General features: G+C 51.6%; 2 protein-coding genes across 4 annotated transcripts in view; both read right to left on the bottom strand.

Moving 5' to 3' along the window:
* The window catches only part of MPP1 (MAGUK p55 scaffold protein 1), a 24,878-nt gene extending 22,140 nt beyond the window's left edge, over positions 1–2,738 (bottom strand). The window contains exon 1 of the mRNA XM_056491069.1: positions 2,734–2,738. The gene's annotated coding sequence lies outside the window, so the exon portion shown is untranslated. The remainder of the gene's footprint in view (positions 1–2,733) is intronic.
* F8 (coagulation factor VIII) lies at positions 1,880–26,083 on the bottom strand. 3 transcript variants are annotated; one of them, XM_056491063.1, is made up of 27 exons: positions 25,958–26,083; positions 25,656–25,832; positions 21,970–22,094; positions 21,549–21,671; positions 20,865–21,077; positions 20,234–20,305; positions 19,705–19,812; positions 17,746–17,967; positions 17,237–17,471; positions 16,692–16,866; positions 15,693–15,786; positions 14,839–15,050; positions 14,390–14,540; positions 14,035–14,244; positions 10,122–12,810; positions 9,649–9,814; positions 8,641–8,841; positions 7,719–7,947; positions 7,440–7,622; positions 7,118–7,234; positions 5,833–5,904; positions 5,434–5,519; positions 4,803–4,958; positions 3,874–4,018; positions 2,915–3,063; positions 2,472–2,648; positions 1,880–2,255 (listed from the first exon to the last, which is right to left on the bottom strand). In XM_056491063.1, the coding sequence occupies exons 2-27, from the start codon at positions 25,805–25,807 to the stop codon at positions 2,100–2,102; spliced, it is 6,618 nt and encodes a 2,205-aa protein (XP_056347038.1). In that variant the 5' UTR covers positions 25,808–25,832; positions 25,958–26,083; the 3' UTR covers positions 1,880–2,099. The 3 variants fall into 3 exon arrangements, with proteins under 3 accessions (XP_056347038.1, XP_056347040.1, XP_056347039.1); XM_056491065.1 differs by having other exon boundaries at positions 10,122–10,997; positions 11,031–12,810; positions 25,656–26,083; XM_056491064.1 differs by having other exon boundaries at positions 25,656–26,083.
* Between the last annotated feature and the right edge of the window lie 1,225 nt (positions 26,084–27,308).

The raw sequence follows: 27,308 nt of genomic DNA on the forward strand, positions 1-27,308 counted from the left end.
CAGACACATCTGCCTGCCTGCCCACTACTGCTCTTGCTTAGCACAGTCCCTTCCCTGCTGCCTGGCTGGCTGGAGAACATCCTGGAACTGCTCGGGGCTGGTGGGTGAAGGCTTCTAGGACGCCTGCAGAGATTTCAGCTGTGCTTCCTCTTAGAAAATAACCCAGAGTGGGCTCTGGTGCACAGAGCTTTTGCTCTGATCTAACTGTGTCACCAGACAAATGTACCACAACATGGCAGCCTCTTTCTGGAGGGAAGATGAGCCTGAGCATCCACTGGTAGAGGCCCTGAAGGGTATTTATGCTTCAGCTGGGCTGAAACACAAGAGAGATGGAGTTGCCTTGGAGCTGAGGAACGATGCCTCAAGAAGGGCCTGAGCAGGCAGGGGTGTTCTCTTTGAGAAGCTCATGGCTCCTATCCCTCTCTTGAGGCCAGTGCTTGCCAGGCAGCCTCTCCTCACCTTTGTGCCTGATTACTGTCAGAATGCAATTAAGCCAAAGGGTGATTGCATCTCCTGCTTGGGCTGTAATGTAATCACCGCCAGGGCCACAGCAAAGGCTCCCTGTATAGTAGTGTGGAACGTGGCATATGGATTAGGTTTTTCAAGTTGTTATTTGAAGCACCAGTTTCTGATCTCCCCTGGGTGTGTGTTCCCAGACAGGTCACACCACTGGGGTGGTCTGCAGCACATGTCCCTGCTTCCTCCAGACACAGGCCGTGGAGGGGAGCATCTCTGTGCACCACACAGGCTGGTGCAGCTGATGGCAGGCAGGAGCTGGGTGCCTCAGAGCAGCCACCCCTCACACAACCACCCTGCTCATGGCACAGCCGCGGTGTCCCCACCACAGCTGTCCCCTGTGCTGCTGGCAGAGCTGTTCTCAGACCTGCTGCAGGCCACGTCTCATACAGGTGTGATCAGAGACTGCCCAACTCTGATGGGGCACCCTGGAAGTTCACAAGGCACTTGCTGGATGTTGCTGGGCTGCTGCAGCCATCCTGCCCATCCCACCGTGACAGCACCCAGCTGACTCCTGCCATTCTCCAAAGCCCCCTCATAACCCTGCTTTCCCTTCCATGCCAGCAGCCAGAGGCTTTGTGGAGCCACTCAGCTCCTCCATCACAGGTGGAGGACTCAGTGCCCTGGGGGTGGGAAGCACGGGGTCTGGCAAGCTGCTGGAGAAGAAGTGCTGCCCAACAAGGATGACCCCACACCCTCCCCACAGCCCTCCAGAGGCTCCCCATCCTTGTGAGGTGGCTGTTGTTCTGGAAAGTCCCCACCCTATGAGAGGAATGAGGCAGGAGCCAGTGTCACCCTGTTCATCATCATTCCTGAGAGGGGAAACATCTGCCACTGTGTGGGGTGGGTGCCAGGGAGGGGGAAAGCCAAAGGTGTCAGGAAGATGGCTTTGGCCCATGGCACACCTTGCTGGAGATTATGTCAAGGTGGCAGCTCATCCAGCAGGGCCCCTGGGAGCCACAGGCACCCACAGAACTCCTCCTGGGGAGAACAAGGAAGCCTTGCTCAAGGCAGCAACAGAAAGTTGGGTGATGGCACCCAGCCACTCAGCACTGTGAAAAGGAGACAAAGGGAAGTGCAGGGCCAAAGCCCAATGCTGAGTCAGATTGAGCAAGAGCTGCCTCCCTCCAGCCTCCGATCCCCACCGATTGTGAAACAGACATGGACGTGAGGGCCTGGAGCAGGGTCTCCACCCCCTATCCTTATATTTGCTCTTCCTCCTTCAGGAGAGTGCCCAGGGCAGCAGAAGCTTGTGCAAAACAAGGCTGAGAAGCTCAGGGGCTAATTAATTAGTAGCTGCTGGTAATGTTGACTGGGCCCTTGGGGACTCCAAGGCTAAAGTAGAGGAGGAAATGCAGAGAGATACTGGAAAATTACTGTTTAATTCTTCATCATTACATCTGAGTATATGGCATCTGGTAGAGGAGAGAAGGAAAAGGCAGATAACAACCCAGCCACTGCAAAGCTTCCCCAGCAGCAGGGGCAGCCAGTCCCCTGGAGGGATGGCTCCAGCCTTGGGGAGGGCTCAGTGCCTGGGGATATGTGTCCTTGGGCTGGCACTGCCTTTCCCGGCCCTGCAGCCATCAGTACTCCTGCTGAGTGTCGCAGCCAAGGAATTCTATTCGCAGGGCAATGTGGTTGTGCCACTGGCGGGGGTGTATCCTCACATAGCGGGCAAAGAGAGGGGACTCCAGGGTATTCGTCACTGCACTCTGGTGGTCTTGGTTTGCCTTGAAAATCTGGAGAGGAGAGAGAAAACAGGGATGCACTTTCCTCTGCTGGCATAGTGAGGACAGGATCAACCCAGACAGACACCCCTGGGAATGGTTTAAGGAAGGAAGAAGCACAGCCTGGCTCACTGCTCTTGGAAAGAAATCCTGTGAGTGAGTTTACTGCCAAGGGCTGTGCTTCCTGGGGGTGGCCATGGGCTCTGGCCATGGAGCAGCTCTGCCTACCTTCTCTGTGCCACTTTGCAGGACTGGGCTCCAGTGCACGCCGTCCTGGCTGATGGAGACAGCAAACTCCTTCACAAACATCTGGGTGAAGAGAGCTTTGGCACCTTGGGTTATGATTGCAGTCACCTTCTTGGTTACTCCGAAGTCCACCTGCAGCCACTCTCTGGGGCTGTTGCTCTGGGGAAGGACAGACTGCCTTCAACCCTCCAGCAGCAATGAGAAAGACACACTCATTGCAGCTGAAGCCAAGCTGGCCCTGCACTTCCCTCTGCTTCACCTGCCCTACCAGGCATCTGGTTGGAGCTGCTGGGTGCTAAATCAGTGTGGCAGTGAGCGTGCAGCTTGCATGGTGCATGTGGCTGCACACACTTCCCACACAGCCCTGGCTAGGAGACCCTGCTGGGACCCCAGTTGCCTGCCTGGTATCTCCTCTCACAGGCTACCTTTGGCCTCCATGCATTGGTCCTGCCCTGAAGGTTCAGGCGGGCCAGGGCCGGTGTCCATCTGGAGAAAACGTTGGCACTGTGGGAGGACGCAGAGATGTGCTCATCAGGAATCCCTCTGTTCTCCATTCCTAAGGGCATGGAGCAGCCTGGAAGAGAGGAGCAATGCTTGTCAGGGGCTAGAACAGACCCATCATGGAGATGCCTTCTGCCTGCTCACTGCTCCAGCTGTTACATGTTCTTCTGTGCCTTGCTGCAGTGCCATGGTCCCTGCACTGCTTGGGGCCCCTGGCTGCAGCATAGCTCTGGCCAAACTATTCCCACCTTCTTTTCTCCCTTGAGATTTTATCTACGAGGAATGTGAAGAATTTATGGTGTAAGAAGATATAAGAACCTGTCTCCAGGGAAGGACAAGAATACCTGGCAGGGAAACACCCTGCATATGTGTGATCAGGTGTGCCTGTGCACAATTGCTTCAGAGCCAGCTGGTAGGTTTGGGGCATGAGCTGACTGCACAGCCATTGCTGCTTTTAGGTGCTGCAAAGCAGGTGTGCAAAGCCAAAGAAATGATCCCAGGGTACCATTTCCTCAGGCTGCATTGTTGATCAGAGCCACCTCAACTGGTAAAACCAAAGTAAAAGCCAACAGCATCTGTTTCTGCCTGTTTTCTGCTCCCCCAGACTGAGGCAGCAGCTCTCCATCTATCAGCTTAGCTGCTGCTGGAAGTTTCCTGTGCTTCAGTAAAAAAGCTGGTGAGAGCTGGCCGCAGGCTTTCCCTCTACTATTGTTGTCTCTAAGACCACAATGAGACTTTCCAGCTTTGTTCCCTCAACACCTCAGTGCCATCTCCAGCTCCCCCTTCCCCCTCCACAGCTGCCTGGGAGGCCTGGCACACAAGGAGCTGGCTCTCAGCAGCCCAGAGGGCAGTTTTGGAGGTTGGTGTCTGGGGGTGGACGCACTGTTGAGGTCGCAGCCCAGGAGCTCCATGCGCAGCGTGGCCCGGATGTTGTAGTGGGTGGGGTGGATGCGGATGTACCGGGCCACGGCTGGGGGGTTCAACCGGTTTTCTTTCACTCCTGTTGCATCCACATTTCCAAAGAACAGCTGCAGGGAAAGGGAGGAAAAGGATTGTTGCACCAGTGGAAAGATAGACAGGACAAGGATTACTGGGAAGAAGAATGTTCATATCTGGCACTTCTGTATTGTACAAAAATGACCATCCTTACAGAAATGACAACTCAGGGAAATTATCTGAGATGAGGTTCAGGCCAAAGAAGTATGAGCGGGCCACGAAGAAAGAGAAGAAGAAACTTCAGGTCAGCGCAAAATAACTTGGTTTTATATTTTCACCAAACAAGGGTGAGAAAAAGAAGAAAAAAAATCAGTCCTCAAACATTTGAACCTGGGAAAAGTTCTAGCCACAGATGGTGCACACAATGGAGGCTTTTCTGGTTACTCTTCTCCCAATGGATTGATCAGCTTATGCATATTTAGGTTGTTGTTTTTTTCCTAGTGACTATAGATTCTCCAAATCAGCTGCACCTGTACAATTAGGCAAATTTGCCTTTGAGGTAAAAAAAAAGATACTCAGGTAGATTCTTATGCCTAAATATAAGTAAAATGCAATATAGCATTAAGAGGTGGATCTTACAGCCATCTGGGATGGTGGAAAGAGGTAGCTCAGACAATTTACAATAAGACAGATGGACACAAACAGTGAGTCCCTTACAGATCTGTGATTCAGTCACCTGGCACTGAATGGTCTCTGTTCCTGCCCTAATCTCAGGGGCTTAGGAGGTTTCTGCTTTGTGTGCAGAGCTCCCCAGCCCTCACCATCCGAGGACATCTCATTCAGGGAAAGCACTCTGCTCAAGACCCTGCACCTTACCATCTGTGTGCTTGTGGCATTCCCCTTGTATGTCTTCCACCTTCGCCCATCAAGGCTGTAGAACACCACAAACTGGGAGATGTAGAAGCTGGAGAACTTTTGTCGGGCCCCTTGGGTTTTTATGCCATGAATAATGGTGGGGTGCAAAAGATCCACCTGAGAATGAAAGCCAGAGATTCACTTCTGATGGAAAATGCAAGCTATGTTCAGGTAATTCCTTGTGAACCCAAAAACTCTCTTCCTCTTGACGTAACTGAGCACTTATTATGAAAGTAATTAAAACAGTTGTTCATGTTGGCAAGTCAGCCAACAGCTGGGAGTGAGCTGTTCGGAGAGGTGAGCTGTTTGGAGAGGTGAGCTGTTCTTCCTTGGTATTTGGGAGATTTTTGCACAATCCAGTGCTGCAGCTGGGCCATCAAGAGATTCTGCTGCTGCACTGAGGATGGATATGGGGGTCAGGCCAGCAGCAACCTGACCAGAGCAGCTGCCATTAGGATCTCAGTGCTCCCCTCAGAGGGAAGAGGAAACAGCAGATACAGCTGGGGAGGCACTGCCCATCCATGAGCCCTTCTGCATGAGCATGGCCTTGCAATGCCCCCAGTGGTTTCTCCAGACACAAGGCTTCCCTTACCTGGATCCAGGCGTTGCTGCGGTCGGTGCTCCAAGCATTGATGGAGCCGCTGTTGTCCAGCCTGGCCAGGCGAGGAGCCCATTGCCCTGCAAGGACAGAGCACAGACACAAAGGTGCTGCTGGCAAAGGTGCTGCCTAAAGTGGAGAGAGGTCCATCTACAGGACAGGGTCTGAGCACCACCCTGGGGTTTAGTAGCCACACACAGGATAGCAGAACACTGACATAATGGGCCAGCCATGTGGGAAGGCACCAGGTTCTGACTGGGATGCTGACAAGGGCATGGATGAAGGACTCTACCAGGGACCCACTGCAGCAGAACAGCAGAACGTGGGGCTGGCAAACACATGAGTTGTTTTAGCTGAAGCTGCCCTGACCCCACCTGCCCTCCAGCTACTCACCATACTGCCCCGAGGCTGTGATCTGAGAGTCTGCAATGCTGCCTGAGGCCAGACCCAGGGCATTCCGGCAGTCTGCAGGGAACAGGGGAAAGCAAAGACCAGGGAGAGCTGGTTAGACAACAAAAGTCTAGGCTGGGTAGCAGCCTTCAGGCTCAGGGAGGTTTGCAAGCCTCCACGAGCTCCCAGGCTTGTTTCTCCCTTACCAAGGGTAGGTGGATAGAGGCTTCCACATCTATCCCTGAATTTTGGGATAGCTGGAAGTTCTTGCTCCAACCCCCCATGTCAAAAGCAGAGAGTTTCCAGTATCAGACACAGCAGCCTCTTGCCAAATTCCTTTTCCTGAGTCCATGACCTCTCATTCCCATGTCCTAATGTCCCAGGACTGCTGACAAGTGTCTCTTCCTTATATCACATCTTGCTCCTGGACCTTTTTGTTGCTAGGCAGCATCTTTTGAAAACAAATATCACATTGCTAAAGGAAAGTCTGCCTGACACCTCTGTCTCTCTCTGTCTCTCTTCTGGTCTGCTGAGCACAGGGATGTTTGTCTCTTATAATAACCATTATTATTAGTGACTTGTCACACCTTGGCAACTCCACTGCATGTCAAAAGCTTGTGGGGAAAATGCAAATTTGAAATCTTAAGCAGATTTTTAATTTCTGGCAACATTTTCTGGCTGACATTTAATATTCTTTTATAAACAGAAGAGAGGCTGTCACAGTGTGATAAAATACTACTCTCCCACACCATTTTCCCAGTCCTTACTTATGGTGAGTTAGAAACATGTTGTTCTGGAGTGGAATCAGGAGTTTACTGTAGATTTTGCAGTTGCTCTTGGAGCTATTTCTATCATACCAACCTGCAGTCAGGCAGCATCACTTACTGCCTTCTGTCATTGCTCTATGCCTCAGTTTACCTCCTGATATATGGCTAGGCAGCTGGGCACTGTACCTTACTGACAGCCTGGGCAGGCACCAGCCCATGCATGCACTTGCTTGGGTAAGTGCATTTTATGGAAGGTCCAGGGACCCTCAGATTTGGAAAATGAGAACTCCTGGAGTAAATATTTGCAGGCTGATGACGCTGGTCTCCCAGCCTTCACCCCAGCTGTGTCCCTGACTGTGCTTTCTGCTGGGCTGAAGTAGTGACTTTCTTTCAGAGTGAAAACCCAGAAGATCCCATGTGGGTCACCCCAAGAGAAACGCTGAAAGATCTGAGGAAAGAAGCTCAAATATACACCAGTTGTGGCTGTGCCCAGGTGGGTCAGGCACAAAGAAATTACTCACTCAGGTCATACACGAGGAAGAGGGCACTCATTCCAGCTTGTTGGTGCTCTCCCACTTTGCACTCCACCCTCCAGATCCCAGCATGTGAGGGCCACATCTCCACTGTCCCAAAGACACCTGGCCAGGAATAGACAGCAGAGCAGAGGGGAGTTACTGTCTGTAATGGGATGCCACTGTGCCAAGTGCTGTACAACCACAGGGACAGAATAATTCAGATGTTTAGATCCACTCCCCTTCCTTGCTGTTCCCCCACAGAAACTCCCTAAGGGCACAAACATGAAGCCCTGGCAGAGGAGCGCACAGTGCCTGAGCTGCATCTCACCAGGATAAAGGTTGTAGACTCCCATGCGATACTCCTGGCTGGTCCTGGCGTTGAACAGCTGCCCGTGGAAGTGGACAGAGTGGATGTCCTCAGTGCTGCCCATGTTCAGGAGGTGCCATCGGACCCGTTGCTGCTGGGCCATCACCAGCCCAGGCAGGGTGTCACTCACGTAGCCATTGATGGCTGGGAAAGGCAGCAGTCAGGAGGGGCTCAAGGCTCTGGGGTATTTCCATCCCAGTATAACTGTGGGATGGAAAGGGCAAGGGCAAGGATCCTCACCATGGAAGGAATGGTTTCTCTTAAAGTCAGGGCTGTCCTGCTGGATCCGGCAGGGAGGGCGGCAGTTTCTGTCCACGTTCTCCAGGAAGTACCAGCTCTTGGTCTCATCAAAGATGGTGAAGAGCAGGGAGAACTCCTGCACAGCCAGCTGCCTCTTGGAAACATAGCTCAGCACCCCATGGTTGCAGATGATCAGTGGCCCAATGAGGCCTGAGTGCAGGTCCTTCTCCTGCCAGGGAGTCAGGAAATAAGGGTTTGATTCCGAGCAGGAGGCAGTGGTGACACCAGCAAGAGGCACAGCAGAGAGGAAAGCAGTGAACCTGTCTGCATCCCTGGCCTGGCTCCCACTGTGGGACACGTGCAGGGGGGAAGGACATGTCTGGCTCACTGGGGCATCCCCACTCTGCCCTGAGCTAGAAAGGCTGTACAGCAAGTGTTTGCATGTGCTTTCAAGGGATGTGGTGTCTGTCTGTCCAACTGTCCAACAGTCCCTACTGTGCTGGACCCAGGGGCCAAAGTCAGACTGATGTGGCATTGGGCAAAGAACTGCAGAATACTTGTTTCTTACAAGTCTCACAAGCTGGAACAATTGGGGAAAAGGATGAAAACTCGAGGAAGAGAAGAGAAGAGAAGAGAAGAGAAGAGAAGAGAAGAGAAGAGAAGAGAAGAGAAGAGAAGAGAAGAGAAGAGAAGAGAAGAGAAGAGAAGAGAAGAGAAGAGAAGAGAAGAGAAGAGAAGAGAAGAGAAGAGAGCACCAGGATGTGGTGAATACATTCATCATTGTATTAGACACCTGAGAATCTACACAGCCCCAGGCTGCTTTCAGCACAGCCCCATATGAAATTCCCTGATCTCACAGCCAGGACCCAGTCATGCTGCCCTCCTTTCCTTCCTGGGATGCCCTATGGAGGCTCCCACCTACCAGGTCCACGTTGGAGAAGTAAGCCCAGGCCTTGCAGTCGAACTCCTGCGTTGTTGGTGCCATCTGGGGCAGGACTTTCCAGGAGTATTTCTGGAGGCCACCAGGCTGCACCACCCCAGCCTGCTGTGTTGTGCCCTCATCATAGGCTGTCAGTGTGGAGTGGAAGGAGAAGGGTCTTGAGGCCAGGTTCTTGAATGTCACCTGCACCAGAGGGAAGGCAAAGCAGTGGAATGAGAGGGAGCAATGCTGACAGTGCTCTGGTCCCTGGTGGTGGGTCCAGCCAGCTGGTGGGAAGGATGTTCCTGGTTCCCAGACCTCCAGCTGGTCTCCATGCTGTGGCCAACCCCTAATGAACCACAAGCTGTAGCTGTGCAGTGCAATCTCTGGTGGAAAGCACATCCTGAGTTCATGTTTGCTGGATGAGACCCTTTGCCTGCTCAATGGAAACAAGGTCAGCTACACTACTGTCTCTGGAGCCCAGAGGTGCTGAATCCATCCTGGCGAAGATTTCCATGAAAATTGGGCAACTTCTCCAGGGACACAAGTCATGAGCCTTCAATCTTCTTCTCAGGTGGGTGTTGAAGGACCTTTGGTAGTGTGGGAAGCCCAAGCCCACCCCCATACAGAGCACCTAAAAGAGCTGTACTGTGCCTTACTTAGTTCACTACTCTTTCTGCAATCCCTTCACCCTAAAGGCTCCCCATGGAGCCCAGGAGCTGATCAGGCCATGCTGTTGCAGGGGTTGGGTCTGTCTCATGTCAGGGCTTTGCATCTGAACACTCTGAGGTTCCTGCTGGCCCACTCCTCCAGCCACTGAGGTCCCTCTGAATGGTGGCTCTGCCTCCCAGTCTGGTGCCATTCACATGCCAACAGGACATGTCCCCAAGCCCCAAAGGTTAACCCTTGGGCACTGTGGAGTCTGCAGGGCACCTCAGCACTCCCTCTGGCTGAACTCCAACAATGCAGGGAGATTTATAGTTTTATAGGAAATGAGAACTTTCTACTCACCATGATGACATCTTGAACTTCTGCCCTGATGTAGGGCCCAAGGATGCCCAGGTGTTCATCCAGCTCTCCCCGCTGCACTGGCTGCGTGAAAGATCCATCCAAGTACTCTCGGAAAACCACCTTGCGGTACTGCCAGGAGTGCTTCCTCCTGCTTCTTCGGGGGTCCCTGCAGGGGCATGCCAGTCAGGCAAGACAGGTGACACTGTCTCCTTGGGAGGACAGCCATGGCAGGGTTGTTACAGGTCAGGGGGATATAGAGCCAGTGCATCCCTGACCCACTTGAAAGGAAGCTCAAAGTTTCTGGAGGTTTAAACCCCTCCAGGTAGATGGAGCTGGGAGCATCCATCTCCTGGGCTGTTTAGCTGGGTTGTACTGGTACAGAACTCTGATCCTGCCTGCCAGGACATGCCATTTCATGCATCATGCCATGCCATGCAGTACAGGAGGAATACATGGAGGAAAATCACACTTACGTTGCTTTTAGGAAGTGCTGGGGCCTCTGGTCCCCATATTCCCACATCACCTCCACTGCTGCAATGAAGTATTGCCGGATCTCTCCCTGGAAGGAGCGTGGGTCGTGCTCCTCTTCCCCATACATGTCAAAATCCTCCATGGTCTGCTCTGTGTCACTGTACTCATCATAGTCTGTCCTGGCAGTCTTTGAGGGGCTGGAATGTGTCCCATTGTTCAGGGCCGGTTCCTCCCTGTCTGCTGGGATGTGGCTTCTCTCCCCAGCTGTGCTGTTGTTTTCCTCCATAGGCTCTCCTAGGCCCTGGCCCTCTGTCTTCCCTGTTTCTCTGAGGACATCTTCCCTGCCGAGCACCTGACATCCATGAGGAGCGTCTTGCACGTTCTGTGCTGGCTTTTTGGTGCTGTTGTTGCTGACAGAGGGACTACTTGGAGACAGTGAACAGTTCTCTCTGATGGCTGATTTCAGAGACATTCCTTCAGGGCTTTGTTCAGACATTGTCCCAGACACATGGTCCTCTGTGGCATTGGCCTTGAGCTGCTGAGGCTCAGGACTGAACCCACCCAGCTGCTCCACAGAGTTTGTCTCCTCCTCCATCTGGCTTCTCCCCTGAGCTTGCTCGCTCCCAGGAGCCCCCCACACCACAGCTCTGCCTGGCTGCAGCTTGGTCAAAGCTGGGCTGTGCAAGTCCCCCGTGTTCACCACAGCCCCTGGGGACACTGGGTCCCAGTTTGAGGCCAGGTCTGCAGCCTCAGTGAGGACCTGCCTTTCTGAGCTGCTGACTGCTGCTCCCGTCCCCAGTGCTCCCTGTGAGGGGAGGGAGCGTCTGCTGCGCTGAGCCCCCTCCCTGCTGCCCTGTGCCCCCCTGTCTGTGCTCAGCCTCTCCTCAGGATTCCTCCTGTCTGTGCTCAGCCTCTCCTCAGGATTCCTCTCACCAGCCTGTACAGCATCCCTGCCTGCCTGTAGCCTCCTCTCAACCATGTTGGATTTTTCTTCCAGGCTTTGTGGGGCCACCATCACCTCAGGCAAGGTGTCACTTGATACCAAGGACCTCTTTTTGAAACGAGTGATGCAAAATGGGGAATGAGGTCCACACGCCTTTAGGGCTTCCTTATTCACTGATGTATCAGGGGGAGGGCTGGACAGATCCTGCTCTGCTGTCTTACCATCAGAGAGGGGCTTCCTGCTGCTGGTGTTGGGAAAACCCAAACCTCTGCTCTCCAGTGACCTGGCTTGTTTAGGTCTCCAGTCAGAGCCACTGGTGCTTCTGGCTGCAACTCTGTGTCTTGGAAACTGCTCAGAGCTCTTTAAGAAACCATTTGGGAATGGCCTGGTGCCATTGGTCACAACATTCGATTCAGAAAACGCAATACTGTCCAACTCTGCTAATTCCTTAGCATCCTGAAACACTTCTTTCAAAATTACTTCATCCCTCTCTTCTGTCATTACATAGCTGGATGGCTCAAGGTCATTGGTGTCTAGAAGGCTGGAGCCTTTGGCAAGTCCACTGGATTTTTCTGTGCCACTTTTCACAGGCAAGGAGTTACTCTCATCTCTGAAGATTTCTCCTTGTACAGGTTTGTCTGACAAAGAAATATTTTGGTCTTCAAAAGTTTCATAAAAGCCTTGGGAAACCACTTTGTGAAGTCTTTTTTCCAGCCTGGCATCTAGGTCATTTGATGAATAATTGCTTTCTATGACGTGACTGTGAACCACAGCATGAGAAGTCCTATTATCTTTTGTCTCATCTGGAGATGCAGAAGGATTGTTCAATGTGGAGGAAGAGTTGTGATCAATACTTAAAGATGGTGCTGTACTGATTGTCTCCTCTAAGTCATGCAGGTTAAAGGATATTTTACCAGCTCCTTTTAGTAGCTTGTCCTCATTACCCTGTGAAGACACATCTTGAAATGCCAGGATGTGCTCCAGATCATTCTGGTGAATTGAGCTCCTGTTCTCCTGAAGAGGGGCTTTGCCAGCAGCATAAGCAATGGAGTCCCACAAGCTTGTTGTGTGAGTAGTTGTCTTTTGAGGCTCTGTTTCCCGGTTCTGTATCATGCCACCAGACTGGACTGTCATTCCTTTTACTGGCTCCTGCAGCTCTGGGATTTTTGTCACTTTTGTTCTTGCCAGAGCATGTCCTGGAGCTGCCATGGCTTGGTGCAGCCATTGCTGATCTTCTTCTGAGCTCACAGTACCATGGACCCTTCCATTGACGCTCACTAAGTGTTCTCCAGGTGGGGTTGCTCCAAACCCTTCATCCTGGCTGATGATTTTTGACAATTCTTCATCTTCCAGGAAGGCCTCATAGGACACTGGCTCATAGTTTGTCTCTGGCAGTGAAGACATGGAAATATCATGTGGATTTGGCATTGTTCCTAAAAATGATGTGCCATTGGAAGAGGGATCAGAAATCCTGCTGTTGCTCAGGACAGCCCCATGTTCCGTCAGGCATCTTGTCTTCTCTGTCTCATTTCTGGAAGAGGTGATGCTGTTCAGTTGCTCATTCACACATGACTTCTTTCTTTTAGAGAAGCCCCTGGGTTGGAATTCAAAGGCAACCTCCTCCCCATCGGGATACACATAATCTTCCCCATCAGTGTATTGCTCATACTGGCACTGCGAGACCGTGAACTTGGCTTGCATCCCTCGGTCTCTGAAATCAGGATTTAGGCAGCCCAGTGTCCACACACCTGTCTCAAGAGAGGGCAAAAGGACACCATCAGCCCACTTCAGTGGGAAACTTGAACAGATGTCATTCCCATGCTGCTCCTTTGCTACTGCAACCTATATTTTCAGGCAGCCTCTGGCTCATGGTAGTGATTCCATGCTTTCATAGTCCCTAGAGTGTCTTACAGCCAGACCCACAAAGCTGCTGGCAGCATCAGAGCCTTACAAGCACCATCAGCAGGGCTGGTGTTTCCTGGCAGAGCTTAGTGAGCTACACACACCAGTGAGGGCCCAAGTACAGCTTGTAAGAGCAGTTAAGGCAGTGAGAACTCATGGAGCCTCCAGCAGCAGCAGTCACCATAACCCACCCCCAAAGACAGCCTGGTACTGTCAAACACAGCTCTCTCCCAAAGACAGTCACCACATCTCTCCCACTGGAGGAGAAAGAAATGAGAGGCTGCCTCTCACTCACATCCCCAGCCAGTGTGTTTGCTCCCAGCAGAGAGGGTGAGATGTGTGATTTCTGGGCTCTGCTGCTGGAGAGAGCTGCCACCTGCTGCCAGCTGAGCTGCTGCTCGGCTTCTGAGCAGCAGGCAGGAATCCAAACTCAAACGGATGTGAGGCTTGGCTGGGTTGTAAAAAGCTTCCTGGGGTGTCTAGAAACAGCTTGGCTCAGATGCAGTGCTCATGACCATTATATCAGTGTTGCAACCACATGGTAAATCCTGTCTTCTCTGTGAGTGAGGAAATGGTTTGACAGCACTGCTTTTGCCAGAGCTAAGAAAAAAGTGCTGAGTGGGGGGAATATAACAACTGTGAAGCAAATCTTTTCTAGGACTTTTCTGTGGCTGTGGTTTCTGTCCTTGCAAAAATCTGGAGATAAATGGCATGACCAGCAGCTGAACCCACAGCAGGGACAGCTTTGCCACTCCCCTTGACCTCCAAGCTTGGATCCAAGATTGCAAATGTTGGCTGGCTCATGTTACTGCAGCCAGTTTACTGGTTTGGCAACATGCATGACCTTAACACACCCTACTAATTGAGTAAAATGCCGTAATTCAATTTATTTGATTTAAGCTTAGAAAGATTTAATCACTGCCTCTCACTTTGCTGTTCTAGTAGGCTGTGGATCCCTTTTTCTCAGAGCTGTCAAAAGGAATTGGGCACCAGAGAACTGGCTGAAGGTGCTTACTGATCTCTGCTGGGATGCCAAGCCCATTGTTTACAGGATAGCCCACGCTACTAACCTGGCTTTTCCAAACTCATGATGACTGTTTCTCCAGAAAATGGGAAAAGAGTAAGCACATCCTCAAAGACCATGTTGCGCTTGAAGGTGTTTCCAGAGAAGAAGATGGAGAGGAAATCTGTTTGGGCCCCAACACTCAGGACATACCAGTACACAACGTCGTTCAGGCAGAGTTTTGTTTGGAGGTTGTCAAATACGAAGCCATTAATAGCTGGAAGAGGGCAGGGGTGAAACATTTCACTAACAAATTCCCCTCATGGCTGCTGAGCTGCTGTGTATCCCCTGCTCTTTCCCTGGGGCAGGGATAAGCCTGTGTCCATTGGGGCTTTGCAGGGAGCCCCTGGCTGAGTACTCACTGTGCATCACATTGGAGGCATAAAACTGGAGGTCCTGGGTATCCACATGGGCTGCATCAGAGCAGAACCTCTTGATGTTCTCCTGCAGGTACCAACTGTGGTTCTCATCAAAGACTGAAAACAGCACCAACTTCATGTTGTCTGACATTATCTGGAAAAGAGAGTGAAGAAATTATTACTGTCTGATCAGAGCACACCTGGTGCCTAGTGTAACTGTCAGGTCTCAGTCTGGGTGCATGGAGAAGTTTACTGCTATTTCACAGGAGTTAGGGTGCAGATTTGAGGAAAAGAGAGCTTTCAAGGGAGGATGGGGAAGGCAGAGGCAATAGGACTGCTGGTAGGGTTGAAGAGAAAAGGACAGACACATTTGGGTTTATTTAAATATTTCACCCACCATAGTTATGCCAGCCTTTCCGCCTAGAAGTTGAGGCAACAAAGGAAAGACCCACCTGATTCCCCCTCTGATCCATGGACTTCTTGGAGCAGATGAGGAGGGGCCCAATCAGGCCTGAGGCTGTGTCTCGGACTGGGTCGATGGAGCTGTAGTAGAAGCGGGTGAGGCAGCGAGGATCTGCCTCTGTTGGGCCATCCTCAGTGGTGAGACTCCAGCTGTAGGTGAATGACTGCCCAGGGGGAATAGGAATATCCTTCACATCTTTCTCTGGCAACACACAACCCAAGAGCAGACCAGTTATGTCTGGGCTGCTCCTGCAAGGGGTGATCCCACTTTTTAAAAGAGCTCAGAAAGGTTTCCTAACCACAGAAGTTGCACCCATGGCCATCCCAGGATTCTGATGGGATGTGGGATGACTTTGCATAAGTCATGGTCCTGGGAGCACAATAATAAGGGTGAAAGCAGTTCTAGGAATGAAATCTAGGGGAAAAAATCAACCCCAGAACAAAAACTACAAAGCTGCAAGAGGGAGAGTCTAAATCACAGTGAACCACAACACGAATGCAGGTCAGACAGAGCCCAGGGAAAGAGGGCTGTAAATAAACTGCAAACACAGGCAGGATCACCAGGATTGTTCCTGCCTTGTCAGAAAATGGAGGCCTCCAGGATGGACCAATTAACACAGTCCCAGCTTCCTGGTCAAGAATGCCCCTTCTCCAACTCGTCATTGAAGTTCTTCTTAAAGACAGGGAATGTGGGAACCTAGAATCATCATAATCCCTGGGATTGTAGAGTTTAGGTGCTTGGATGAATGGACAACCAGTCCTTCCACAAGCTTCAGGAAACTCTCCTGGCCCAGAAAAATGGCAGTGGCCAGGTGATATCCCAAGTTGGCATGGCCTACCTTACCTTGTGAGGGTCTCATGGCATAGTAGGGCCTGACACTGGTGAGGCCATGAGGGTAAATGTTGTAGGGTCGGCTGGCCAGATTCCTGAACACGATCTGAAATGAGGACAGGCAGCAGGAATGTTTGGTGTTTTCTGATCACTGTAAGCTGCTCTCAGTGTCCTTGCAGAGAGGGAAACACTGGACAGAACTGCCCAGGGGTTGGCTACCTGCCAGTGGTCAACAGGACCCAGACATGTCTGGGACCACAAAGTCAAAAAACAAGAAACTACAATTTCTCTGTGATGAGCCTATACTGTCCATTGTTCTGGGAGATGTCTGCTTTAAGGAGGGCATGAAAATATCTGATTTATTAAAGAGAAAGTTGCTTTCTTTAGTCTTACTTTACGTGAGTCAGAAGAGGGACATCAATCCAGAGGACCAGGACATTAAGTATGTGCAGCAATCAAGAGCTTTAAAGTGCTCCCCACTTCACTGAATGAAGCCCTTCCTTTATTTCTCTAAATAGCTCTGTCACATGCCTACAGCTACACAGGGAACCCCAGGGAGGGAGCAGAAATGTGAAGCTGCTGGAAACCATCCCATTCCTCCCAGCTGCAAACAAGTCAAGTGGTTGGGAGAGGCACTTCAGGAGACAAAAGTGACAGTCCCCAATGCTGTAAGGTAACAGCAAACAGATGAAGAAGAGCAGAGGATGAGAGGACCCTCCTGCTTCAGAGGAAGGTGCTGGATGTCATGTGTCTTGTATGAACTCACACAGTTCCCAAGACACCTGCAACAAAGCCAAATCAGAGGGACTGGGCCATATCTTGTGCATCTTACTGAGAGGATTTACCTTAGGCTGCCAGTAACATCTGCCTTTGCAGTGAACTTTGATCATTGCTAAACATGAGAGAGCACCTGAATGACTTGAGTCAGACCTTAGCCACAAGCCAAGAGCTATTAGTAGGAACAGCATCAAGCTCTGAAGTTTCCACAGTGTAAAGCTGTGCTTCTCTTACCTTAAACTGATCTCCCACCTCCCCCTTGATGACAGGCCCCAGAATTCCCTTGTCCTGTGGGCTGGACACCTTGCGTTTCTTGAAGGTTGCATCCTCATACTCCACGAACACAACTTTCTTGTACTTTGAACCGATCCGCTGGGGGCCAGGCTCCAGGTACAGGCTCGCCGTGTTTCTGCAGGCAAAGGCAGAGAGAGAGCCAGTGGCCACATGCAGGACACTGTCACAAACAGAGCAAGACCTGCCATCATCCAAGGACCTGGCAGATGGCTGAGAAAGTCGTGAGGAGTTGTTGTCTGCTCAGAAGGGATTGATTCCAGAGGCCTTGGTGACAGAGACAAAATTGGTAAAATGGAGCAACCAGGCCTGCCTTCCCATGGCCTCCCCAAGACCATTCTTGTCCTGCATCCATACTGTTAGTGTTAATAAAGAAGAACAAAATTGTCCAGGTTGGGCAGAATGAAAAGTAATTTCTGTGGAAAAGGGGAAGAGCTGGCAGGGCTGCCTTGCGGAGCAGCCTGATGAGCACACATGCCCACTCTCACCTGTCCAGAGACACTGGCTTCACAGGGGCATAGTCCCAATCCATTTCCTCTGCTGCAATGTAGTAAGTCCAGGTCATGGGCTTGTCTTTGGCAAAAGAGCGCACTTGGATCACATGATAAATTTCCTCATCTTCCTCAGGGTAATCCAGCTCCTCTGGCTCGTTCAACAGCTTCCCCATCTTCAGCAGGCGTTCCTCAGGACACTCCTCCACCTTCACAAAGGCCTCCATGCCAGCTGGGTTCAGACAAGCCAGGCAGAAAGGGTCACACTGATGTGCCAGTACAGGCAGGCACTCACCCAGGCCCTGCCTGGGAGAAATCTTCTCTACTACTGTTCTTATCAAATGGGCCAACATGGATCATCCATACCATCTGGTACGGGCCAGACTGCAGGAGGATGTAACACCAGGGAGCAGGAGGAGCCTTGGAGCTGCAGCACCACACAGAACCCTGAGCCCAGGCCATCCCCTGAACTGCTTTTCCCCCCAGCTCTTGGAAAATAAGGTTACCTTGCTGATGGGACAGTATCTGGCAGAACATCCGAAACCAGCCAGCTGTTCCTGGCGTGGTCTGGGCTGTGAGATATGTGGCAGGGGAGATTTCTAGGCTGCTGAGACGGTGGCTTCTCACCAGGAATGTGTGGCCTTCAAAGAAGATGGAGTGCACTTCTGGCCCAGAGCCCAAGCCGATCACATGCCAGTGGACCTGCTTCTTGAGGCACAGTGTGAGACCTGCCAGGACACAAGGAAAGCACTCAGGAGTCAGCACTGTGTCCAGCCCTTGCCCCCATTCTTGGTGCCATAGACTCAGTGTTTACACATGCTGATAGACTCCCCTGCTCCTGTGCTGGCTTCAAGCTGAGGAAATCACACATGGATGTGGACTGTCTGAGCAAAACAGAGGCACAGGTCACATCATCCCTCTGAGATAGGACTAGATTTACAGACTGGGGGACATTGGGAGGGTTGCTGGTAGGAGCTCACAGTGGGATGCAGTGGCAAAAGAGAGAGAAGTGCTCCTTGACTCTATAAACAGGAAAATTTGGCACCGACAGGAGAGTCATTTGTCTGATCACAACCCTGGCAAGCCTGATACTAAAGCACTGCATCTGGAGCAGGGCTCCACCACATCCTCAGCAGTAGCTGAAATACCACAAACGGCAGAGGGGGGTCACCAGGATTATTTGAGTGCTGGAGAAAATTCCTTCCTCAGAGACACTCAAAGAGCTCAGTGTGCTTAGGAAATGGGAAAGAACTTGACTGAATTGTAAAAATACTTTCCTGGGGAGAAATTGATTTATGAAGGGCTCTGTAATCTAGCAGGGAAGTGAATAACAGGTTCCTGGAAACTGAAGCAAAACAGAGTCAAGAGCTTGGTTTTGGCAGAGTGCAAAGGTGACTGGAACAGATCCCAAGGGTCTGGGAGGAAACTGGGTGGAGGTTCCATCCTGAGGCCCTCAGCTCTCCATTTCCAGCTCTCCATCAGACACCTCTCAGGCCAGGTCCTGCATCCAGGGAAGGGGATGCTGAGAGGAGGTGGATAATTTCTCCAGGAAAAACCCACTGTGCAGAGATAGTAGTTGACCATGAGGCTTCCTTAGCTCGTAACCTCTATGAACCCATCAGGACAGGGAATTTAGGGGAGTTTTGCTTTTGCCTTTTACTGGAGAATGGCCAGACCCAAGTGGGAGGTTTTAGGATGTGGTTAACCAAAGCTGTTGGTGGTAATGACTCTCCTGACAATGTTTCCCAGTTTGCCCTTGAGATTCCTCTGTCTCAGGCAGCTCTGGATCTTTTCCTGGGAGAACACCAGAAAACAGCAACTTTTGTGTTCACTGAGCTCAAACCCAGCTTTTTCTTTTGATCTTCTGAAGGAATCTGAGAGAAGACCTTAACACTCTAGCTGCACTAGAGAAGTTTATGTCAGATATTGGGAAAAATTTCTTCACAGAAAGGGTTGTCAAACACTGGAACAGGCTGCCCAGGTATTTAAAGTATTTGTATATGTGACACCCAGGGACATGGTTTAGTGATAGATTTGGCAGTGTTAAGTTTACATTTGGACCTGATGATCTTAAGGGTCCTTTCCAACCTAAATGATTCCATGGTTCTATTCCCAAAATCCTATGAAGGTGTTTTAGTGAGACATCCAGCCTTGTTCTCAGGGATAGAAAAGACAAAATTCTGCTACCAGCATTATTCTTGGAGACCTCCAAGGAAGTCAGCTGTACTTGGCAACACAGACAGCTGGAAACAGCTCCTGCCCTGCTGTAAATGGGAAAGCCAGATCAAGGAGCTGCAATATAAGACTCCCTCTGAGGTGAACACAGCCTAACAGATCCATCGCCTGGAAACTCTTCTTGATCTCTTTTCTTACATCCTTTCCCAAGCTATCTCAAGTTTACAGACATGGCTCCACCCCTGCTCCTAGCAGCTTCCCACCCCTGTCCCTGTCCCACCAGGACCCACCAGGCAGTGAGCCATTGATGTAGCCATTGATGGTGTGCAGCTCTGTCCCGTTGAGAGCCTGGGGCTGAGCAGCTGCTGGGGAACCCTGCTCAGAGTACCAGCTTTTCCCTGTGGAGAGAGGAGGGTGCAGTCAGCTTTCACTTGAGAGCATTTCAAAGTAAAAGTGAACCTTCTCAGGGAGGTCAGATGTGTGGTGCCTGTGGAAATCCACAAGCACACCTGGCCATGGCTCTGCATGGGTGTGGGGGTGGCCAATACAAGTGACACGGAATGTCTCCTCTCTTAACCTGTGTGATGGGTACAAGGCCAGGGCATGGGATGGCAGAGCTGGGGGGGCTGCAAGCTCCCTGCACCTGGGGAAGAGAAGGAGGGGCAGTACTGCACCAGGAGCACACTGGCTAGGGGGACTGCACGGGCTTAAATCCTTGGGAGGGGGTGTGGTTGCTGAGAAGCTGTGCTTACACGTGGCAAAGCAAATGCCCCAGACCTGTCTGAATGCAGGGTCTGGCACCACTCAGCCAGCAATTACCTTCATCAAACACTGCAAAGAGCAGCACAAAATCTTTCTGCAGGCCTTCATTCCTATCGCTCGCCAGGGTCCCTGCAAGATTCAATGAGATGGATTTCTTTAAAGGTCAGCAAGCACCACCCAGAGAATTCCCTTTATGCTCTTCAAGAACTGGTAAACCAAGGCCAGGCTGTGGTTTGCTTTTGTCATGTCTCACAATTGCAACAGCTGTGTTTCCAGTCTTGTGGTCCCCAAAAGTCCATGGTTGAGAGGCAGCTGCCCCCAGAAGGCATCAAAAGGTCAATTTGTACTGCCTCCTCTTAGACCTCTGCTCAGTGGAGAAGCTTCTCCTGGTGAGTCACTGGAGCCTGCAGATGGTGCCCAGTCATTTCCAGTGACTATAGAGGGGTCTGGAGAACTACCTCCAGGATATGTCTCAGCCAGGGCAACAAATCTTACTCCAGTCACATCTTCTTGTATCTTGTGCCATCAGGATTTCAAGACTGAACCCCAGGAGTGCTTTCATTGAGCACAGCTCACTGACTCCACTGCCATGCCCAGCCTCAGGAAGGCATCATAATCACATCTGTGATTATTCTGCTTTTCAATTAATGGTTGCATGTGGCCTGTCCCCACCCTGTGCTGTCCTTACCAGGTCGGCACACGAGCAGGGCTCCAATCAAACCAGAGTTGATGTCCTTCACGCTGTTGGTGTTGGAGGAGTAGGAGTGGGTCAGGCACGTTGAGTCGTCCTCAGTTGGGCCCTGGTTTTCCTGGATTTCCCAGACATATGTGTATGTCTTCCCAGGATCCACCCTGTCCCCCTCCTTCTCTGGCTGGCTGGTCTCATCCTCATACCCTGCTCCTAAAACCAAAAAAATGGCCAGATGTCATTGAGGGCTCACCCCCAGTGCACTGTGGCTACAGAAATGCCCCTTCCTCCAACCCAGCCCCTCTCTGTCCCAGGGCAGTGAGTCCCACAGGCAGTGACAGGTCTCAGGACAGTAGCAGAGCTGTGCCAGACTCACATGTTGGGCTGTGCACCCACCACCTGCCCTGAGGCTGGACAGCACAGTCTTCCTTGCCCTAAATATCCAACCTTAGGTTTAATCTGTGTATTATCTCTATGATTGATACAGATTTGCTCTGCACTGTTTGCTCAGCTCATTTGTGGGCTGGGCATATTGCTCCCCCAGGTGAGGCCATCTCTGTGACCATCTGTCCTCACAAAGGGACATGAATAGCAGGGTGAGGGAGGGATGCACACCTGGCAGGCAGGTGGCAGAGCACGAGGTGCTATACAAGGACTTGCAGCACCTGATGTTGCCCAGCTCACCTTCTGACGCCTTCCAGTAGGACACCCCGACAGCATGGAGGTTGTATGGGCGGGAGGCCAGGTTTTTAAACGTGATGACCACTGTGTCATAGACTTCTGCTCGGATGGTGGGGCCTAGAAGACCTGAAGGAGATAAGACAATATAGCTGGGCAGCTGGGGTCAGGCAGCTCACACCCTGCCAGAAGCCCCGAAGGGTCCTGACTTTCCACAAGTCCAGTTAGTGGTTGTCCCTCATACAGCACAGCAGCATCAACTGCATCAGCTCCAGCAAGGCTTTCTGCATCCCCAGGAGCTCTGCATCCCCAGGATCCACCCAGGTGCTTTCCTGCTCCTGGCTGAAGAGCACCCAGCACCCAACCCAGGATGAGTTTGGAGGCTGTCAAGTATTCCTGGAGTCCCCCCACTGCAGGTGCTTCTTACCCATCCACGCTGGCTTGAGTTTGGGCTGTGTGAATGAGCCATCAGGGTACTCCACAAAAACAGCTTTCCTGTACCGGAGAGGGACACCAACTGGGGGGGGACGTTGGCCTGCGTGCCCCAAAATGCTGCAGGAGAAAGGAAAAGCCAAGGCTGATTGCAGAGACCCATGCATACATGGGCAACAGCCATCCTCTTCCCCCCCTTCCCACCAGCTTGCTTGCTGGAGCCCCAGGGTTTGCTCACCCTGCTGTGTCTTTTGGATTTCCTGACAGCTCCCAGGTATGACTGGAAATGTTTTGCTCAGTGTGCAGATGACAACAGGGCAGTGATTAGTGTTGTGGTGTTAGTCATGATGGAAGAAGACACAAGGCCATACCCAGATGCAGCTGGGACAGGGCACAGCACCAGGCATTGCTGCCTGTCTCCTGCCTCATGCCTTGTCCAGCTTCATGCTCCCCTGGCAGCAGAGACACAGAGCACTGGCAGTGCCATGGTGACCTCTGCCCTGCAGCCACCCCAACCCCAACCCCAACCCCAGCACCTTCAGGTGTGGCAGACAGACCACATCATGTGTAACTCACATCCTCCGCAGCTGTCACCCCAGGAAAGACTGTCAGCTGCTGGCAGGTAGGGGCTTTGTGTCTTGCTTTGTGTCTGAGCAATGTCCCCACATTTGATTCTTTTCTGCCCAAAATGGGATTTACACTTCACAGCAGGAAGATAAAGGAGCCTTGAGTGTATTTCACACCCCACTTATCTCTGCTGGCCACTTTCTATCTAAATTCGTTTTCCAGAAGGAATCCAGCACATAACAAAGACATGAATTTCTTCAAGGATTTTAGAGGCTGACTTATCAGCCCCAGGACTAAGATCATTTCCAGTAATCAGACAGACCTTCCCAGCCTTGTTTCGTTTGGAGCAAAAGCCAGGTGTATTTTCTTCCCACTGAAGAAGCAGGGAAGGTTGCTGTCCTGCTCTGATTAAGCTGTGATTCGAGCAGCATTTCCCTTTGCAACTCTTCCTCAAGCGGAAGAGGAAGGAGACAGAGTGACTCAAACTTAGGAGAGGCAATACACACTCACCCCCACAACACTGGCTGGAAGCCACCTACAGCTGGAGGGTGCTGTGGGGAGAGCAGGGTCCACTGCTCCTCAGGGGCAGAGCAGGATGGGAACCCATGAAAACCCCACAATTCCTTTAACCCCGTGTCCAGGCTGGCAGGCTGCCCTCAGCAGGCATGGCCCCAGTGAGCAGTGTCACTGCATTCAGCTGGTTTTGCCCATGAACCATTATGATTCCTGGCTTGTTGCTCTCCAATGTGTCCCTACACTGGGAGGTAGCTGAACTACGGGGTTGCTGGCACTCAGCTGTCTACTCTCAGGAAGCTGTGCCTTAATCTCTAGCTCACAGAAAACCCAAATTTGAGAATGCAGCCCTGAGATATGATGGTCTGGTCCTGCTAATTCTGCAGTAAACAAGGCAGAAATCCTCTGGAGCCAGAGGGATTTTGCTAGCATGCAGGGGCATGGCTGGGAGAGCACTTAGTGACAGCAGGGCTTAGTGCTGGGTCCCAGTCCCGGCAGAGCAGAGCCCACAGGAGACAAGCGGGCAGAGTTCAGCCCAGGGATGTCTGATCAAAGTTCTTCTGGCCAGTCCTCTGTAATTGGGGTTCCCGCGAACTTCCTTCCCCAATGGCAGCTGAAGCTGAGACAGGCCGATAAGTTTCTGGCATCTGGGATCAGCATTGTTAGCCACACTATCAGTTCATCTCTTGGAGCTGGGAGACATCCTGCACTGCCAAAACACTCAGACATGGGCTGCTGCTACGTGTCCACCAGCTCCATGTCCGAGCTGAAATCCCTGGAGCCATTGCAGGATGTGCTGGTCCTGGCTCTGACCCTGCCCTGGGGTTGTGTTTGGGAGGAAGAGAAACTGAAATCACGGGGAAGGTGGGAGCAGCTCTGGCCTGGTGTGTTGTAGCCCATTAATTTGACAGAGCTTTCTACAAACATGTCAGAGGAACCCCTGGATACATAGAAGGGGTTTAGAGGTCCTGCCTGGAGATGGTGGTACACTGAGGGAGAACATGTGGAACAGAAGGCACCATACACACAGCTCAGAGACAGCCCACCTCCAGGGCAAGCTCTGCCTGCCATGCCTTTCTGGCTCACTCCTGCGTGCCCCTTATATCCAGTCTGGCTATTTTCCTGTGCCCTCCTCTGTTGCAGGGAACTGGGCTGAGGTTGCAGGGCCAGAGAAAAGGCACCATCATTCAGCTGGGAACAGCCACAACAAGCAAGCCCTGGTTCCCATCACAGCTTCCCCAGGAGCTGCACTGCCTGGGAGTTCTCTGTCTTTCCAGGCTGGAGCACTTCACCAAATCCCTCTGAGACAGCCAGTTATCTTCCCCCATTTTAGAGAAGGACAAGTGACCTCACACTGCCTGCCAATGCCCCACTCATCCCCAGGCAGGGTCAGGTCCCTGAGTCACTCCAGGGTCAGAAATAGTGCCCGAGTGCATCATAAAGCCACTGCTGAAATGGAAAGCCACAGGGCTGAATTAACAGCATGAGTGAAGTCATTATCTCTACCATAGCCTAAGGGATCTGAGGGCAGCATCAGTGAAAGCAGGGCAGAGGGGATTAATAAAATGGAGGGTGCTGGATGCAATTTTCCTACTGAAGCAATCAGAAGGGGGAAAAGCAACATAACTGGGATACAGTGACTACAGCAGCTGGTCGGGCTGACCTGGGTCATCGGTAGAGCCTGGCTTCCAGTACCTGACCACACCTCCTCGCTGCTCAGGCCACTGGGTCTGAGATGGGATCATGGGCTGATACCACCTCAACAGAGAGTCTGGGGAAGGGGATATGGAAACAGGGCAGAGGGAAAGGGCACATCTTGATCCACAGGGGGTGCAGCCATCCAGCTCCATTCTTCATGCTGACCTCAGAACATTCCCAGTCATGCATGTCCAAGCCAGCTATGTCTTCAGACAACACCATCCTGATGCCCAAGCAATGCAACTCCCATTTTTCCTTCCTACTTCAAAGTACACAGGCAAAACCACCATGCTTTCCTCCTTCTTGCCACTGTGTATGAATATCATTCTTTACCCAAACACTAGAAATTATTTTAATTTCCTTAAGGAAAAATTCCAGCCCCAGCAACGTAATGTACACAAAGATATAAATAACTAAAGCTGGATTTTACCATGGGGCAGACACAGTGGGAAGCCTTTGCTGCTCTGAGTTATGTCAGGGGGACACAGCCAACCTTCCTCTGCAGTGCCCACAGAGTCTCAGGTGCCTGTCTCCCCTCACACTTCCTCAAAGCCCCCACGATGCAGAGCAGAAAAGAAAGCACAGGTGGAAAATCAGCTCATGGCTCTTTAGCACAGACTTTAAAGGGTCCTAAGCAAATGGCATTAAGATAAAGCAGTGCAGAACAGTGATGCAGAGCAGGTATGGATCTTTCTCTCTCAATCCACCTGTCCCTCATCAGGGTTGCACTTTGTGACTCCCCATCACATCTCCCCTTCCCAGCTGTGCCAGCAGCTCATTGCACCCACCTTGCCAGGTTGCCCCCATGTACCTGCCTGCCTGGAGCCAAGCTCACAGTGACACATGCCAGGGTGGGAGAGCACCCAGGGCAGGGTTCTAGAATTGCAAAAGGAAGAGCTTTACCCTGCAGGCGCTTGCAGCACGGACAGCAGGTCACTGTGTGTGTAGTCCCAGGCAGTTTCCACTGCAGCAATGTAGTATCTTCTCACTTTGCTGATGCCCTCCTCAACCAGGCAGAGGAGCAGGAGGCTGCACAGGGCTCCCACCAGCACCATGCCTCCTGGCAGGGAACTGCTCTGACTTCAGGAGGAAAAGTGAAAAGGAAGAAATAAGAAAGGAAAGAGGAGGGAAAAGCCTTTATCTTCTCATCCAGCTGTTGTAATCCACCGGAGATGATGATTTAAAGCCAGCACCCACAGACTCACTCGGAGCACTGAAGATTTCTCAAAGATGTCAAGAGGGGAATTGCTTGAGCAGGTCTGTGCAGAGAGCAGTGTGTGAATGATGGGCTCTCCTGCTCTTCCTCTGGCAGTGGCAGGAGGAGAGGAAAAAACAAAAGGAAAGGGAGGGCAAGCTCAGCAGTAAGTTCCGCTGCAGGACCCAGCTGGCTCAGTGTCCTGGCTCCTGTCTGGGAGCAAGATGAGGAAAGGGAGGGTTTCAGAGGCAGCAGAATTTAGGTGTGGTCATTGCCTGGTCTCACCTTCTCTATCACCTCTGAAGAGAAGGAGAGCAGGTTGCCAGGGATGCAGATGTACACACATGACTTATCCCTGTCTCTGGGATGCCTGCACCCCAAACAGTGATGATTTGGCCACACAACCTTGCCTCAAGCCACATGGGAGGGAGTGGGTTGGTGTGATCCCTGGAGACCCCTTCCCACCAGCTGCTCCTCTTCTCCCAGGGTCCTGCAGTAGAGCTCAGAAAAGATGCACTGAAATGTTTTTGCAAATTTCTTTCATTTTACTCATAAATAGTCAACCTCTCTTTTTGAAAGCCCATGAAATCCCCTCCCCTCATCAATGCACACACGTGTGCTCAGGCACACACACTACCACGTGGTTGTCCCTTGGCTCACGAAGGCAGGAAGATGAGGAGGAACGCCCTGCATGGTCCCAGCATCCCCTGGATGAGTGAGGTGGGGAAATGTCCCATAAATCATGTCACAGGGCAGCAGGGGTGCAACAGGGGCAGTGACCCCTTTGGTGACAGTCCCAGTGTGTGCAGAAGCATCCACGTGACAAATTTTGGTGACTGGGAAACAGAGGGACACAGTGGAGATGGTGGAGGGTTGGGCTTTTGGGGGTCTCTCACATGAATCCTCAGCACAGGGAAGAAACTAATTCCTTCACACCACCCACCTCGCTCCTGGGGAGGCAAAGAGTGAGTAAGAAATATTTTCTCCAGCTTGTACACCCACAGTTGGCTCCTTGACTAGCCTGGGGCTCCTTTGCTTTGTGAGCAACAACTCACCTCACTTTTTCCAGCAAATATTTTGGGGCAAAGCAAGTGATGTGTCATATTTGGGGATGCACCAGGGTTCTTTGCCCTACTGCAGTGAAGCAGAAGAGCACTCAATACTGGAAGGAGGAGTTTTTTGGGAAAGATACAGGAGTTCTGGGCTGTGCTTCAGACACCAGTGTTCCCTGCTATGGATGTGACTCTTAGTCATCCCATCTGGGAATCTCCTGGTGCTGTGAGACTCACCTGGAAAGGCTTCCAGAAACAAGGGGAAACCATTGCCAAACAGACAACACAACCACAAAGGGGGCAGCATGG

The sequence above is a fragment of the Oenanthe melanoleuca genome, chromosome 4A (assembly GCF_029582105.1).
Source record: "Oenanthe melanoleuca isolate GR-GAL-2019-014 chromosome 4A, OMel1.0, whole genome shotgun sequence".
In the NCBI taxonomy this organism is placed as follows: domain Eukaryota; kingdom Metazoa; phylum Chordata; class Aves; order Passeriformes; family Muscicapidae; genus Oenanthe; species Oenanthe melanoleuca.